At 38.1% G+C, this 17913-nt stretch overlaps 1 protein-coding gene and 1 pseudogene across 1 annotated transcript in view; one reads left to right on the forward strand and one right to left on the reverse strand.

Annotated features, from left to right (window-relative positions):
* LOC114118024 (zinc finger protein 665-like) overlaps window positions 1–17418 on the forward strand; it is a 39158-nt gene extending 21740 nt beyond the window's left edge. Inside the window, 2 exon segments of the mRNA XM_060398875.1 lie at window positions 4700–4826; window positions 14192–17418. Of these exon segments, the coding sequence (XP_060254858.1) occupies window positions 4700–4826; window positions 14192–16974 (2910 nt within the window). The 3' untranslated portion in view covers window positions 16975–17418.
* On the reverse strand, window positions 3406–3758 carry LOC121816402 (ATP synthase F(0) complex subunit C1, mitochondrial-like; annotated as a pseudogene).
* Window positions 17419–17913: the final 495 nt, after the last annotated feature.

Here is a 17913-nt window from a genome sequence, read left to right on the forward strand (position 1 = left end):
TTTATACCAGTACCACGTCACCTTGATTACCTTGTAATAGGTGTTGAAATAGAAAGACCTCCATCTTCCTTCTTCAAGAGTTTTGCTGTTCGCTCTTTGAATAATTCTGTGACTTTCATGATGTTTTATTCTGCTTCTACAAAGATTGTCATGGCAGTATTGATAATGTGTTAATTGGTTGATTGACCCTTTGTGTGGTTATTAAAGAATCTGTTTTGATATAGCATGTTTAAATCTTAATGTTTTCTACTGATGAAACTTTGTCATGTGGGAAAGAAGATCTCATCTAATTGCTCTAAGGGTTTCATTGCTTTGTTGAACTGTAGTGCAAAGTGTGCATCCTTGCCTTCTTCTTGATCTCAGAGGAAAAGCTTTCATTCTTTCCCCATTGCTGTGCTCTTTTCATAATGGCGTTTATTATGTTGATGTTGGTATAATTTATTGTTTGTAGTTTGTTGAGTGTCCCATCTTGGAAGGTTGTCAAATTGTTGTCGAATGGTTTTTTTCTGCATCGAGTTGATCCTGTTTTTTTTTCCCCCTTTAATCTGTCAATGTGGTGTGTCATATTAATTGATTTTTGTGTGTTGACTTCTCCTTGCCTTATATGAATAAAATCCACTTGGTCATGGTGTCAGATCTTTTTATTTATTTATTTAAATTGTTCTAATGGAAGGATAATTGCTTTACAGAAGTTGTTATTTTCTGCCAAACACCAACATGAATCAGCCATAGGTATATATATGTCCTCTCCCTCCCATCTTCCTCCCTATCCCACCCCTGTAGGTTGTTAGAGAGCCCCTGTTTGAGTCCCTGAGTCAGTCAGCAAATTCACATTGGCTCTCTACTTTATATATGGTAATGTAAGCTTCCATGTTACTCTCTCCATACATCTCGCCCTCTCCTTCCTCCCCTCCCACCTCCATCTGTTCTCTGTGTCTGTTTCTCCAGATCTTTTTAATATGTGTTAAAGTTGGTTTGCAAGTATTTTAATTTTGCATCAGTATTCGTCAGGGATATTGGTTTCTAGTTTTCCTTTCTTGTGTCTTTGGGAAATCAGCAAACTATTAGAATCATGCTTGCTCCATAGAATTAGCAGTATTAGTTAGTGGTAATTCTTCTGTAAATGTTTGGTAGAATTTGGTCCTATATTTTTCTTAGAGGTTTCTGACTACTTTTTAAATCTCTCTAGTTATAATGGGCTTCCCTGGTGACTCAAATCATAAAGAATCTGCCTTCAGTGCGGGAGACCCAGGTTCTCTCCCTGGGTGGGAAGATTCCCTGGAGAAAGGAATGGCTCTCTAGTCGAGTATTCTTGTCTGGAGAAATTCCATGGACAGAGGAGCCTTGTGGGCTACAGTGCATGAGGTCACAAAGAGTCAGACACAACTGAGTGGCTATCACTTTCACTTTCAACACTTCTCAAATTTTTTATTTCTTAATAAATAAAATAGTTTGTATGTTTCTGAGAATTTGCCAGTATCTCCTGTATTCTGTCATTTATAGGCATTATTGGTCATAATACTTCCTTACCTTTTTGACCTCAGTTGTAATCACTCCTGTTTCATATCTGTTTTTAGTTATTTGAATCTTTTTTTCTCATTTCCTTTATCAAAGTGGGGGTTTTCCTCTACAGTTTTTTCAAAACATCAACTGATGGTTTGTTGATTTTTATATTTTTCTACTTTCTATTGTATCTCTGGTTTAATCTTTCTTATTTACATGTTTCCTTCTGCTAAACTTGAGTTTAGTTTGTTTTCTGTTTTCTGCTTCCTAGAGGTCTAAATGTATTTCAGATTTAAGATCTGTTCTTTTTTTTACTATAAGCATGTAACAGTTCAGACTTTCCTTTTAGTACAGTGTTCTCTGTGTGTTATAAATTTTGTAATGTCTTTTTGTTATTATCCATGTATTTAAAAATTTCCATGTGATTTTTTTCTTAGACCCATTTGTGGTGTAAGAGTGAGTTGTTTAATGTTCACATTTGAGGAATTTTCTTTTTTTCTTGTGTTTATTTCATCATTGTTAGGGAAGATACTTTTATGGTATCAGTCTCTTAAAATGGTTAATTTTGGCCTAACATGTGGTCTCTCATAGAGAATGTTTTCTGTGTCCTTGAGATACATGTGTTTTCTGCTTTTCTTGGGCAGTGTGATCTGTACATGCCTGTTCAATATTTGCTTCATTTTTCTGAGATATCTAATGTTAGATGTATATATATTTTTACTTGTTACAGCTTTTTGGTAAATTGACCATTTTATCATTACACAATATTTATCTCATTGCACTTTTTTTTCCTTCAGTTTATTTTGTCTGGTATAACAGTCTCCCCTGCTCTCTTTAGGATGGACTGTCTTTTTCCATCCTTTCACTTTTCATCTTTCCATGTCCTTGGGTTAGTGAGTACTACCTGTTTCAACTCTCTGACAAACTCTGTCTCTTGCCTTGTTTTTTTTCCTCCTGTTAGTTCTAGTGGCCCCTGCTCCTGTGCATCATATGGTGGTGAAAGACAGGCACCCTGGACAGCTCCTTTCATGCCACTGTAATTTCAGAAGGAATGTATTGAATATTTCCTACCTATCATGATGTTTCTTGAGATAGTCTTGCTTAATAACTGTATTTTTTTTCCATATTATTTTTTGCCATGATTTTTAATTCTGCAAGAAGTTTTTTACTTGGTATTGTGATATTTTGTTTTGGTCATAATCTAATGACTCTTCTAGTTTCAAATCACTCTTTTATTGGAAATGGAAAAAAAGGCAAAGAAAGTCTTTGGCTTCTCTTAATGCCTTGCTATGTAAATCTAAATGGATAAAATTATATTTGTATCTTTGTGTATGGTAATTTTATTATGAATTGAGTTCAAATCATAATTGTTTTTAATTTTTTACCAGTTTTCTTTTGGTAGCCTAGTATAGAATCCTGTTGACAAACTCAGCTGAGTACAAAGGATACATTTTTATCATCTGAAAGATGCTGAAACACATGTGAATAAAAGGATGGTATATAATTGTCCAAAAAAATCTGTCAAAGACGAATCCTCTCATGTCAGTTAATTTTTTATAGATAAGCATGAATGCATGTGCAAGTCTGTGATTTAGATAAAAGACAGCATGATTTAAAAACTACATATCACCTTTTTCTTTCAGTTGAAATTATGTTATCAGTATAATCTGTTGCTTTGAAATTTTCTAAACCATCCTGTTAGTGTTTTAAATAGTAAATTACTAACACTTGTGTTTCTGTATTCACGTCTATAATGACCTTTCATGCCATTCCACATTGTTCACCTTGGACTTTTTTTTTTTTCCATATTAATACAATATTTATTTGTTCTCCTTCTGTCAAACCCTGAGCCCACCACTTTCCTTAGGCTGCCTGGGTAGTTACAGGAAAGGGAACATACAGGGCAGACACAGGAGAAAGAACTATGGGAGGTGGAAAGAGCTCCTTCACATCGTGAAGAAGATGAGCTAGACCACCATCAGCCAAAAGAGCCCCATGGCCTTTGAGAGGGCCAAGCCCATCACGTGGAAGAGCTGCTGTTTCAGAGAAGGGTTCCTGGCATAACAGTGATGAAGCTCCCGAACAAAGTCCCACTTCCAGCCCCATAGCCAGCCACCCCTGCTGTGGCAACTCCAGCTCCAGGGAACTTGGCTGCTGTGTCAGAGTCCTGTGAAATGACACTGGTTTGGAAGCTGTGGCTAAGAATAAGTGAGATGGCTGGGGACCCGGGGCTGCCAAGCTGCTGTGGCTCTCATGGGTCAGTGTCTCTGGTCCTTCACCACCTCTGTGGACAGTGATCACTCAACAGGGGGAACATTCTCCCAATCAGGGAGGGGTAGAGACTAATTTGGCACAGGTGTCCATTTTCAAGGGATGAAGGCCTGAGGCCTGAGAGCTGCTCCCCCTGCATAGAAGACAGAGAGGCAGGGAGGAGGCTCACCTTGGACTTCTTTCAAGTTTTCTTTAGGAGCCCTCTGTCAAAGGACTTGTAATGTTCTCTGTATTACTTCACTGTTAGATGCTTAAGCTTCAGTTGCTGAGCCCAAGCTTCTGAGTTCAGGTGCTTCATGTAACATTTCTTACCTTTTTGATCTGAGTCAAGTTTCTCAGAGTGTTTGTGACACAGGTTTTCTTCTGTAAGGTGGGAACACATGGTTCTTTAATGAGTTATTATGTTGGTGACAGGTTCTTGCCTGTAAAGTACTTATTTAATGTTTAGGGTAATACTACAGTAATTTAGAGCAACAGGAAGCCTTGAGACATTTGGTCTTTGCTGCTGTTATCAACATCATACCTGAAAATTTTGACCTTTCCATTAAAAGTGCCATGGACTTTGTCATTTCTGAAGACACCACTCATGCTATACCTCATCGAGATAATGAGTTGCTCTCACTGGGTAGAACATAATATCTGACACTTTTGTATAGCCAAAACAGTGTTGAGCTTTATTTTTATATATTTCATGGATTTTGAACAATGATGAAAAATCCATGTTAATTGGAGGATCTCATAAGGTCTTAGGAAAAAGCGTAAGAAATTAAAATTAGAGATCCATAATTTCTCCAGATACCCCTGCATGGATCTGTTAGAACACATACTTCAACCAAGTCAATTCATACCCCTTACCGCCCTTTCTCTTTTGCATGAAAATGAGAACTTTTCATGGCCCTTTTGATGACATGTGGTTTCATTTCAGGAACAACTGACCTCTGAGGATGTGGCCATCAAATTCACTCAGGAGGAGTGGGAATTCCTGGATCCTGCTCAGAGGGCCTTGTACAGGGACGTGATGCTGGAGACCTACAGGAACCTGCTGTCTGTGGGTGAGGATGACTTCCTTCCAGAGCTGCCCTTGGGTATCTGCATTTTCCCTGTGTGCCCCTTGGGAGGCCCTGATGTCTTTCATGTGAGAGTTCTGGTGACTGGGGCATGACACAGCTTCACAAGGTTAAACTGACCCTCTTCAGATGCTGTGTCTGTTTCATGTCGTATCTAAGGTTGTCCCAGAGCTTAATTATGTACAGAGCTCACTGGCAGATGTTAAAAAAAAAATACCTAAAAACCCAATTTCCTATTTTCTACCTTTTGACTTTTGCTCAGTGTTTAAAAAAATTCACGTCACTTTAGATTTCTTTCTTCTGATAACACTCAATATCTATTTGTTTTTGTTTGCTTGTTTACTATTTTTTGGCTGCACCATTCTGCATGTGGGATCTTAGTTCCCTGACTAAGGATCAAACCTACACCTCCTGCATTGGAAATGCAGAGTCTTAACCACTGGGTCACCAGGGAAGTCCCAGAATTTCTGTTTCTGATCTCAATATTATCTCCACGTTGGAGCCTGAGAAAAAGCTCTGGACAGTGGGGAGTGATGTAAAAGTAGCCAAAAATACAACATATAAAGAAAAATGAGCATCTCAAAAGCACTGTTTTCTTCTATTTAGGAGTGGGACAAGTTGGTGGATTGGATCCTCTGTGGTTGTTACTTAGGAAAATGTAAGAGTGGGTAGAGAGATCGTCTTTTTGATCCTGGATCCTACGAGGGGAGCATACGTGAATCTCGTACGCTCTTAGCTTGCCATCTGTAGGTTGAACGCATGGTCCCATCTCAAGATGCTGTAATGTCTGACCTTCATGTTGTGTTAGTTTTACTCTTGTGCTGCTCTACCCCGTCTGGGAATGTCAACTGTTCCTGATGTTCCATTCTCCTTACTTTGTATCATTTTACCTCTTCAATTTCTTTGAAATATATTCCTGAGGGTCTGAAATTTTATCTGGTTTCCTTGCTGTGATAATCCACCTATGTTTAATTGGCAGCCTCTGAGTCTCTGTGTGGTGGATTTAGTAGGTAACAGAAAACTGTGATGGAGACACTATTCCTAATGTTATTCTCTTGCTTTGTACAAAGTCACCACTTGAAGCTATCCAGTAGAGTGATCAGTATGTTCTAGGATGATGAGAGAGAAAGTATCATGAGAGCCTGATACGTCTTTCCAGGTTATTTTCTGGCTTTGGAGACTCTGTCAAGGGCACCATGACAGTGTTGTTGATGTGTATCAAGGACCATATATTTTAGCCTCTGTAAATGATATGGGAATTTATCCCAGGACAACTTTGTCCAAGTTCACATTCTCATATCTATGGGGCTATTGGGTGCACTGTTGTTCTGTTCATTGTAGGTATTTTTTTATTTTATCATTGAGTTCAAAATTCTGTATTACTCTTAGTGTTTCTGTTTTGTATTTGCAATGCTTTGGATGATTGATTGGGAAATAGTCCCTATGGTGGAACTGGTGATCAGTCCCTCTTAAAATTCTTTATATAGTCTTTGTACTCACTTACTATCAGATGTATGATTTCCACATCTTTTCTCTTTTACTGTTGATTGTCTTTTCAAACTCACTGCACTTTAATGCAGAGTAGTTTATAATTTTGATATAGTTCAATTTATTAATATCTGGTTTTATTTTGTGGCCTGTACTTTTGGTGTTATATCTAGTAAATCATTTGTGGGTCCAATTTCCAGAAACATTTCCTGCACGTTTACTTCTAGGATTTTTATACATTTGGGACTTACGTTTTGGTCTTTGAACCATTTTGAGTTCGTTTTTGTCTGTCAGTTCAGTTTAGTCAGTCAGTCGTGTCCGACTCTTTGCGACCCCATGAATCACAGCACACCAGGCCTCCCTGTTCATCTCCATCTCCTGGAGTTCACTCAGACTCCTGTCCATTGAGTCCGTGATGCCATCCAGCCATCTCATCCTCGGTCGTCCCTTTCTCCTACTGCCCCCAATCCTTCCCAGCATGAGTCTTTTCCAGTGAGTCAACTCTTCGCATGAGGTGGTCAAAGTACTGGAGTTTCAGCTTCAGCATCATTTCCTCCAAAGAAATCCCAGGGTTGATCTCCTTCAGAATGGACTGGTTGGATCTCCTTGCCGTCCAAGGGACTCTCAAGAGTCTTCTCCAACACCACAGTTCAAAAGCATCAATTCTTCGGGTTTTTGTCTGTAGTGTAAGATAATGTTCCAAGTAAGTTTTTTGCTGGTGGGTATTCAGTTTTTTCAACATGTCTTGTTTCATAGACTGCTTCCCCCATTTAGTAGTTTTTACACCCTTGTGAAACATCTTTGAACATTTCTGCAAGAGGTGTTTTTGTTTTTGTTTTAACCATTCTTTTTAGGTATGCAGCTGCTGCTGCTTTTGCGTCAATTGTGTCTGACTCTGTGTGACCTCACAGACTGCAGCCGACCAGGCTCCTCTATTTCTGGGATTCTCCAGGCAAAAACACTGGCGTGGGTTGCCATTTCCTTCTCCAGTGCATGCATGCCAAGTCGCTTCAGCTGTGTCCGACTCTCTGCGACCCCATAGACAGCAGCCCACCAGGCTCCTCTGTTCTTGGGATTCTCCAGGCAAGAATACTGGAGTGGGTTGCCATTTCCTTCTCCACTTTTTAGGTATAGTTAATTTACAGTTTTGTGTTTCAGGTATACAGCAGTTTACAAGATACTCAATATAGTTCCCTGAGCTGTATCGTAGGTTCCTGTTGTTTTATCTATTTTGTATATACATTAGTTTGTAAATATTCAAACTGGTAATTTATCTCTCCCTTTCCTGCCCCCTCACCATCCTGTACTATCCCCTTTGGTAACCATAAGTTTGTTTTATATTCCAGTGAGTTTATTTTGTGCATAAGTTCATTTGTATCATTTATTTCAGTTTAACATATAATATCCTATGATATTTGTCTTTCTCTGTCTGATTTCACTTAGAATAATCCCTAAGTCTGTCTATATTGCTATAAAAGGCATTACTTCATTGTGTTTTATGCTGTGGAGGTGGCAACCCATTCCACTGTTCTTGACTGGAGAATTGCATGGACCAGGAGTCTGGCAGCTGCAGGTCATGGGGTCTTAAAGAGTTGGACACGGCTGAGCTACTTTCACTTCACAATATTCGCTTGTATATATGCACCACATATTCTGTATCCCTTTGTCTGTCAGTGAACATTTAGGTTGCTGCCGTGTTTTGGCTGGTATAAATAGTGCTCCTAAAAACATTGGGGTGCATGTATCATTTTGAATTAGTTTTCATCCTTTCTGGATATATGCCCAGGATTGGAATTGCTGGTTCATGTGATAGCTCTAGTTTTAGTTCTTTATGGAACCTCCATGCTATTCTCCAAAGTGGCAGTACCAATTTATGTTCCTTCCAACACTGTAGAAGGGTTCTCTTTTCTCCACACCCTCTCAAGCATTTATTGTTTGTAGACTTTTTGATGGTGGTCATTCTGACCAGTGTGAGGTGATACATTTTTGTGATTTTGATTTGCATTTCTCTCCTAAGTAGAGACATCAAACATCTTTTCAGGTGACTGTTGGCCATCTGTTTGTCTCCTTTGGAGAAGTATCTGTTTTGATCTTCTGCCCAGTTCTTGACTGGGTTGTTTGTTTGTTGGTTTGTTTTGATATGAAGCTGTATGAACTGTTTTTATATTTTGGAAATAAATCCCTTATAGATAGCATCATTTGCATATATAGTCTCCTAGTGCAAAAGTTGAATTTTTGTTCTTTTTTGGTTTCCTTTGCTTTGCAAAAAGGTTTTAAATTTAATTAGGTCTCATTTGTTTGATTTTGCTTTTATTACCATGACTCTAAGAGATAGATTCAAAAAAATTTTGCTGACATTTATGTCAGTGTTTTGCATTTGTTTTCCACTATGAATTTTATAGTATCTGGTCTGGCATTTAGATGTTTCACACAATTTGAGATTATTTTTGTATGTGGTGTTAGAGAATGTTGTAATTTCATTCTTTTCCATGTAACTATCCATTTATCCCAGCATCACTTATTAAAGAGACTTCTTCATTCTATATTCTTTCCTCCTTTGTTATAGAATAATTGACTCTGAGTAAATTGGTTTATTTCTGGGTTTTCTGTCCTGTTCTACTGATCTGTGTTTCTGTTTTGTGCCATCATCATACCACTTCTGTGGTGACTCAGATGGTAAAGCCATCTGCCTACAATGCAGAAGACCCAGGTTCAGTTCCTGGGTCAGGAAGATCTGCTGGAGAAGGAAATGGCAACCCACTTCAGTATTCTTGCCTGGAAAATCCCATGGACAGAGGAACCTGGTAGTCTACAGTTGATGGGGTCACAAAGAGTTGGACACAACTGAGCGACTTCACTTTCACTTTGTTGACTGTGAGTTGATAGTATAGTCTGCACTCAGGGAACATGATTCCTCCAGCTCTGTTCTTCTTTCTCAAGATCATTTTAGATATCAGAGTCTTTTGTATTTTGGTACAAAGTAAGTTTTTCTTTGTTTTATGAAATATGTCATTGTTAATTTGAGAAGGGTTGCATTGACTATGTAGATTGCCTTGGATAGTATGGTCATTGTGACAGTGTTACTTCTTTCAGTCCAAGAACATGGTATATGTTTGTCCCATCTGTTTATGTCATCTTTGGTATCAGTCATCAGCATCTTATAGTTTTATGAGTACAGTTCTTTTGACTTTTTAGGTAGGTTTATTCCTTAGAATTGTATTCTTTTCTCTGAGATGGTGAATGGGATTGTTTCATTAATTTCACTTTCTGACATATCCTTGTTAGCGTATAGAAATGCAGCAGTTTTCTATATACTTTGTATCCAGCACGTTTACTCTGTTCATTGATGAGGTCTAGTAGTCATCTGGTGGCATCTTCGGGATTTTCTATGTGTAGCATCATAGTGACAGTTTTACTTCTCCTTTATTTTTTTTACCTTAAATTCCTTTTATTTATCTATTTATTTTTTCTGATTGTTGTGGCTAGGACTTCCAAAAATATGTTGAATAAAAGTGGCAATAGTGAACATTCTTGTCTTATTCATGTTGTTAAGGGGAGTGCTTTCAGTTTTTCCCTGCTGAGTATGATGTTAGCTGTGTGTTTGACATATACAGTCTTAATTATGTTGAGGTAGGGTCCATCTGTGCTGACTTTCTGAAGGGTTTTTATCAGAAATGGCACTTGAATTTTGTCAGAACCTTTTCTGCGTCTATTGATGATCATATGGTTTTAGTCTTCGACTGTTACTGTGGTGTATCATAGTGATGAACTTGTGGATATTGAGAAATCTTGCATCCCTGCAATAAATCCCACTTGATCGTGGTATGATCCTTTAATGTCCTTTAATGTATTAGTAACTGTTTGAATCTGCTCTTTTGAACTCAGGGAAGGTCTAGGAGAATAAAGCCTTTTTCTACAAAAAAGAGTTGGATGCCTCAGAAAGGCTTTTGTAACTGGGAAGGTCTTCCAGAGTCAGTGTCAATCCCTCCTTTCCTTTGATACTCCTTGATCTTGAGATGACCATGTGTGGAAGAAGAAACGAAGTAAATGTCCAATAGAGAGGTTAATCATACTTGGCAGAGGAACTCAGGTTTAGATAGCTTTTTCCTGGATTTTCCTTCTGATTTCTGCTAATAAGATTCTTACACAATATCCTGGAATATTGTGTATGCTTTTCTTGAATATAAGCATTCCATTGTAAGTTATAAAATCAGAGTTGGATACATTACATTGTAAATAGTATAACAGGTATTATCCTGCTTTCTCTATATATCATAATCACTTTTAAAACCTCTCTTGTTTCTGTCCCATACCCATAGTATAATGCCCATAAACTTGCTGAACCAGTTGTTTTCTTTTAAGTTCAGTATATTAGTTTGCGCTCTCAGTTATTTTCACAAAGACATGCAGTCACAAGCTGGTATCTGGCATAAACCTGTGTACCCTATGCTCTACGCAGACCCTTTCTTAGTCCTGACCAGTCCTCACATAGTACCTTGATATGGATGGAAACATTGTTCTTACCTGTCACATCCCTCCACCTTCTACATACTCTCACTGTAAAGATTCTCTCTGATCATTTATTGAACACGTTTCTCAGGACATGACCTAAATCACTCTGTGCATCCATGATGGCTCACAACCCATTTTGAGATGGGATGGTTGAACAATAGTTAAACAGACTTCTTTTGTCTTATATCTTCCTTGATATTTTCCTTCTAAGTTTCTTTTATTTTTATTTTTTTGAAATATTTTCTAGTCTATTCGTTTGTTGGGTGGTCATGTTTACAAATAAGTTTTTTCAGTTGTCCCAGTAGGTTCAGATTCATATCCTGGTTCTCTTACCACTTTGTGGGCCAATTGGGTGTGTCTCCTGCTCTGATTAGAGAATAACATGTTAATTTACCTCAGGCCTTTTAAAGCAAATTAGTGCTATCAGTAGTACATGTTTTATAGTAAATACTCAAAATTTTATTTGTTTAAAAAAGGTAATATCTATATTCTGTCATGTTCTTTAGGATATGACTTTATCTACATTATATCTTTTTTAATATAAATTTATTTATTTTCATTGGAGGTTAATTACTTTACAATATTGTATTGGTTTTGCCATACATCAACATGTGTCCACCACAGGTATACACGTGTTCCCCATCCTGAAGCCCGCTCCCTCCCCATTCCCCGTAGCATCCCCCTGGGTCATCCCTGTGCACCAGCCCCAAGTATCCAGTATCATGCATGAAACCTAGACTCGTGATTCATTTCATATATGATATTATACGTGTCTCAATGCCATTCTCCCAAATCATCCCACCCTTTCCCTCTCCCACAGAGTCCAAAAGCCTGTTCTATACATCTATGTTTCTTTTGCTGTCTCGCATATAGGGTTATCGTTATACCATCTTTCTGAATTCCATGTATATGCGTTAGTATATTGTATTGGTGTTTTTCTTCCTGGCTTACTTCACTCTATAATAGGGTTCAGTTTCATCCACCTCATTAGAACTGATTCAAATGAATTCCTTTAATGGCTGAGTAATACTCCATTGTGTATGTGTACCACAGCCTTCTTATCTGTTCATCTGCTAACGGACATCTAGGTTGCTTCCATGTCCTGGCTATTATAAACAGTGCTGCAGTGAACACTGGGGTACACGTATCTCTTTCAATTCTGGTTTGCTTGGTTTTTATTCCCAGCAGTGGGATTGCTGGGTCATAAGGCAGTTCTATTTCCAGTTTTTTAAGGAATCTCCACACTGTTCTCCATAGTGGCTGTACTAGTTTGCATTCCCACCAACAGTGTAACAGGGTTCCCTTTTCTCTACACCCTCTCCAGCATTTATTGCTTGTAGACTTTTGGATCGCAGCCATTCTGACTGGTGTGAAATGGTACCTCATTGTGGTTTTGATTTGCATTTCTCTGATAAAGAGTGATGTTGAGTGTCTTTTCATGTGTTTGTTAGCCATCTATATGTCCTCTTTGGAGAAATGTCTATTTAGTTCTTCGGCCCATTTTTTGATTGGGTCGTTTATTTTTCTGGAATTAAGCTGCAGGAGTTGCTTGTATATTTTTGAGGTTGGTTGTTGGTCAGTTGCTTCATTTGCTATTATTTTCTCCCATTCTGATGGCTGTCTTTTCACCTTGCTTATAGTTTCCTTTGTTGTGCAGAAGCTTTTAAGTTTAATTATGTCCCATTTGTTTATTTTTGCTTTTATTTCCAAAATTCTGGGAGGTGGGTCATAGAGGATCCTGCTGTGATGTATGTCGGACAGTGTTTTGCCTACGTGCTCCTCTAGGAGTTTTATAGTTTCTGGTCATCTGTTTAGATCTTTAATCCATTTTGAATTTATATTTGTGTATGGTGTTAGAAAGTGATCTAGTTTCTTTTACAAGTGGTGACCAGTTTTCCCAGCACCACTTGTTAAAGAGAGTGTCTTTAACCATTGTATATTCTTGCCTCTTTTGTCAAAGATAAGGTGTCTATAGGTGCGTGGATTTATCTCTGGGCTTACTGTTTTGTTCCATTGATCTATATTTCTGTCTTTGTGCCAGTACCATACTGTCTTGTTGACTGTGGCTTTGTAGTAGAGCCTGAAGTCAGGCAGGTTGATTCCTCCCGTTCCATTCTTCTTTCTCAAGATTGCTTTGGCTATTTGAGGTTTTTTGTATTTCCATACAAATTGTGAAATTATTTGTTCTAGCTCTACATTATATCTTCTTAAAATTTTATTTATTTTTTAATTGAAGGATAATGGCTTTACCGAATTTTGTTTTCTGTCAAACCTCAACTACATTATATTTTGTATGCATTTCACTTGCAACATTTTTCAGCAATATTGTGTCTGACCCTAGTCAATAAATACACAAAGCACTCACTTTTTATTTATTATATTTTGGTGCCATTAAACTAGGTAATTAAGAATAGTGCATGGCTAGAGATTAGCCTTGCTTGGTGGCTCAGTGGTAAAGAATTCACCCTTTAATGCAGAAGATGCAGGTTTGATTCCTGAGTCAGGAAGATCCCATGGAGAAGGAAATGGCAACCCACTCCACTATTCTAGCCTGGGAAATCCCATGGACAGAGGAGTCTGGTTCGCTACAGTCCACAGTGTCCCAAAGAGGCAAACACGACTGAGCAACTGAACAACAGCAATATAGGTGGGGGTTGCATTGTTTATTGGCTGTTAGAAAACCGGTGAATATTTTACGTCTTAATTTATGTGTCATTTACAGATGATGGTCTTTTAGCGTGTATTCTGCAATACAGCTGACACATACCACTTGTTAACATTATAAAATGCCTTTTCTTTTTAGGTATGTAGTTCTATAGCAGATTTAGAAAACTATGTTGTTTCAAATAATTGTTTTAGTAGTATTCTTCATTTTCTCATTTGTTTTCAATTGTAAACAACCAATTATGAAAAGTTAATTATTAGGTGTGTAAGCTTGGTTTTGGATTATTTACTGTTACAATATATAATATATTGTTTAGAATTTATGTGCAGTAAGTTTGCAGAATACAATGATAGTGTAATATTTTGTTTTCAATTTGAGACAGCCGTTGATTGATATGTTCCTAAGGGCCCTGGTAGAAAAACACTCTGTTTGAGAGTTGGCATAAGATTGTCCAATGTGAGTGTTTGGCATATGGTTTTTAAAACTAGGCTACCTTAACGGTGAATTTATGTTATGCTTTCTTAAGTTAAGAATTCTATTCCTTTAGTGTTTCTAAAGACTTAAGATGATCATTATGGTGTTTCATAACTTGATGTATTACTTTTGATGTAATATATATTCAACATGAAACATTTATTTTTGAGTTATTGTGAGCAGGATACCTATGGTTCTTTTTATCTTGTAGATATCTCTCCTACACATGTGATGAAGCATTTACAACCCACAGCGAACAGTGATAAACTAGAAACATTCCATACATTGATGCTGGCAAGTCCTGAGAGCTGTGAAATAAAACTTTTTCATCTTTGGGAAAGTCAGGAAAATATGTGTGACTTTGAGTGTCAGGGGAGTGATGACAAAATAAATTACAAAGGCACACCTATAAGCGTTTTTGGAAATGTGCCTGATGGAAGAGATTCGCATGATAGGAAGGATACAGGCATCAAGCCCTTTGGAAAGAGGTTTGGATTTAACTTTCTGGATAAACTGCAGATGTTTCAAACTGGCAGAATAATTTCTGAATATAATGAAGTTAAGAGTTCTGTCAACAACAGTTTCTCATTTTCACCAGTTCAAAGAATTCCTCCCTGTGTCCAAACCAGTGTTTCTAATATATATGGAAATGATTTCATGAATCCTTCAGGAATAAGAGAAGAACTCAAAGCACACAGGGAAAAACCTTACAAATGTGATGAGTGTGTCAAGGCCTTTACTCACAGCTCACACCTCAAGAGACATAAGAAAATTCATACAGGAAAGAAATTATTTAAATGTGATATATGTGACAAAGTCTTCAGCCAAAATTCAAACCTTGCTCGTCATCAGAGGGTTCATACTGGAGAGAAACCTTACAAATGTGATGAGTGTGGCATGGCCTTTCGTGTAAAGTCAACCCTTTTAAGTCATCAGACAGTTCATACTGGTGAGAAACCATACAAATGTGATGAGTGTGGCAAGGCCTTTCGTCTAAAGGTAACCTTTTTAAGTCATCTGACAATTCATACTGGAGAGAAACCTTACAAATGTGATGAGTGTGGCAAGGCCTTTCGTCTAAAGGTAACTTTTTTAAGTCATCTGACAATTCATACTGGAGAGAAACGTTACAAATGTGATGAGTGTGGCATGGCCTTTCGTGTAAAGTCAAGCATTTTAAGTCATCAGACAGTACATACTGGAGAGAAACCTTACAAATGTGATGAGTGTGGCAAGGCCTTTTGTGTAAAGTCAACCCTTTTAGGTCATCGGAGAGTTCATACTGGAGAGAAACCTTACAAATGTGGTGAGTGTGGCAAGGCCTTTTGTGTAAAGTCAACCCTTTTAAGTCATCAGACAGTTCATACTGGAGAGAAACCTTACAAATGTGATGAGTGTGGCAAGGCCTTTCGTCTAAAGTCAATCCTTTTAAGGCATCAGACAGTTCATACTGGAGAGAAACCTTACAAATGTGATGAGTGTGGCACAGCCTTTCGTCTAAAGTCAAAGCTTTTAAGTCATCAGACAGTTCATACTGGAGAGAAACCTTACAAATGTGATGAGTGTGGCAAGGCCTTTTGTGTAAAGTCAACCCTTTTAAGTCATCAGACAGTTCATACTGGAGAGAAACATTACAAATGTGATGAGTGTGGCAAGGTCTTTCGTCTAAAATCAAGCCTTTTAAGGCATCAGACAGTTCATACTGGAGAGAAACCTTACAAATGTGATGAGTGTGGCAAGGCCTTTCGTGTAAAGTCAACCCTTTTAGGTCATCAGAGAGTTCATACTGGAGAGAAACCTTACAAATGTGCTGACTGTGGCAAGGCCTTTGCTCAGAGCTCAAACCTCAGGAAACATAACAAAATTCATACAGGAAACAAATTATTTAAATGTGATATATGTGACAAACTCTTAGGCCAAAATTCAACCCTTTTAAGTCATCAGACAGTTCATACTGGAGAGAAACGTTATATATGTGATGAGTGTGGCAAGGCCTTTTGTCTAAAGTCAACCCGTTGAAGGCATCAGACAGTTCATACTGGACAGAAACCTTACAAATGTGATGAGTGTGGCACGGCCTTTCGTCTAAAGTCAAACCTTCTAAGTCATCAGACAGTTCATACTGGAGAGAAACCTTACAAATGTGATCAGTGTGGCAAGGCCTTTCGTCTAAAGGTAACCCTTTTAAATCATCAGACAGTTCATACTGGAGAGAGACCTTACAAATGTGATCAGTGTGGCAAGGCCTTTTGTGTAAAGTCAACCCTTTTAAGTCATCAGACAGTTCATACTGGAGAGAAACATTACAAATGTGATGAGTGTGGCAAGGTCTTTCGTCTAAAATCAAGCCTTTTAAGGCATCAGACAGTTCATACTGGAGAGAAACCTTACAAATGTGATGAGTGTGGCAAGGCCTTTCGTGTAAAGTCAACCCTTTTAGGTCATCAGAGAGTTCATACTGGAGAGAAACCTCGTGATGAGTGTGGCAAGGCCTTTACTGACAGCTCATACCTCAGGAGACAGAAGAAAATTCATACAGGAAAGAAATTATTTAAATGTGACATATGTGACAAAGTCTTCGGCCAAAATTCGAAGCTTGCTCGTCTTCGGACGGTTCATACTGGAGAGAAACCTTACAAATGTGATGTTTTTGGAATGGCCATTGGTATAAAGTCAACCCTTTTAAGGCATCAGATAGTTCATACTGGTCAGAAACCTTACAAATGTGATGAGTGTGGCAAGGCCTTTCGTGAAAAGTCAACCCTTTTAAGTCATCAGACATTTCATACTGGAGAGAAACCTTACAAATGTGATCAATGTGGCAAGGCCTTTCATCTAAAGTCAACCCTTTTAAGGCATCAGACAGTTCATACTGGAGAGAAACCTTACAAATGTGATGAGTGTGGTGAGGCCTTTCCTGAAAAGTCAACCCTTTTAAGGCATCAGACAGTTCATACTGGTGAGAAAGCTTACAAATGTGATGAGTGTGGATAAGTCTTCGGTCAAAAACCACATCTTCAACTTCACTGGAGAATTCATACTGGAGAGAGACCTTTCAGATGTAATGAGTGTGGCAAGTTTGGAGAATACATATAGAGAAACCTTTCAAATGTTTCGAGTGTGGAAAATCCTTTTCTCAGGTCTCAGCACTCACTAAACATCAGAAAATCCATACATGAGAGAAACTCATGTGAATGTGGTATATGGTAGAAGTCTTCAAAATTCACACCCTACTGTTGCTCAGAGAATTCATCCTACTGAGAAACCATACAAATATCATGAGTGTGGCAACATCTTAGGCTTTATGAGAAAATTCATACTGGATAGAAGCCAGATATATATGTATTGATTAGTCAGGTCTTTAGAACATGAATTCATTCTAGAAAGATTCCTCACCAATTTCACAATTGTTAAAAAATAAATAACCCTATCCTCACATCTCACCAGTAGTATCAGAGTATTTATCCTGGAGAAAACACACAGCAATGTAACGTGTGTGGCAAGGATCTTACCCAAAAGTCACAAGATAGGGACATAGTGGGGCCATACTTCCCAGACTCAGTGGTTGTGGCAAATCCTTTACCTTTTTCACTCTATGTATTCTCTGATGACTTTAGTTCAGGTACTCAGCAACTGCAGTCAGTCCATATTTGAAGAGAAGCTATAGAGATCTTTTTGTGTAAAAGAAACCTGAATTCTACCTCAGCAAATATGATTCTTTGGGACAGTAGTCCGCCATCTTTTTGGTCTCCTGGCTCTCTGAATAAAGTCACTATTCCTTTCCCAACAAGTAGTCTCTGTTTATTGTCCTGTTGTGTGGTGAGCTCTAAGAACTTGGCTTTGACATTGATCAAATGCATTTGCTACATGTGTTTCACGATGGTCTCTGGAAAGGAATCAATGAGATGAAGGGATCGACTTCATTAGATACAA

This window comes from Ovis aries, chromosome 14 (genome assembly GCF_016772045.2).
Source record: "Ovis aries strain OAR_USU_Benz2616 breed Rambouillet chromosome 14, ARS-UI_Ramb_v3.0, whole genome shotgun sequence".
Taxonomy (NCBI): domain Eukaryota; kingdom Metazoa; phylum Chordata; class Mammalia; order Artiodactyla; family Bovidae; genus Ovis; species Ovis aries.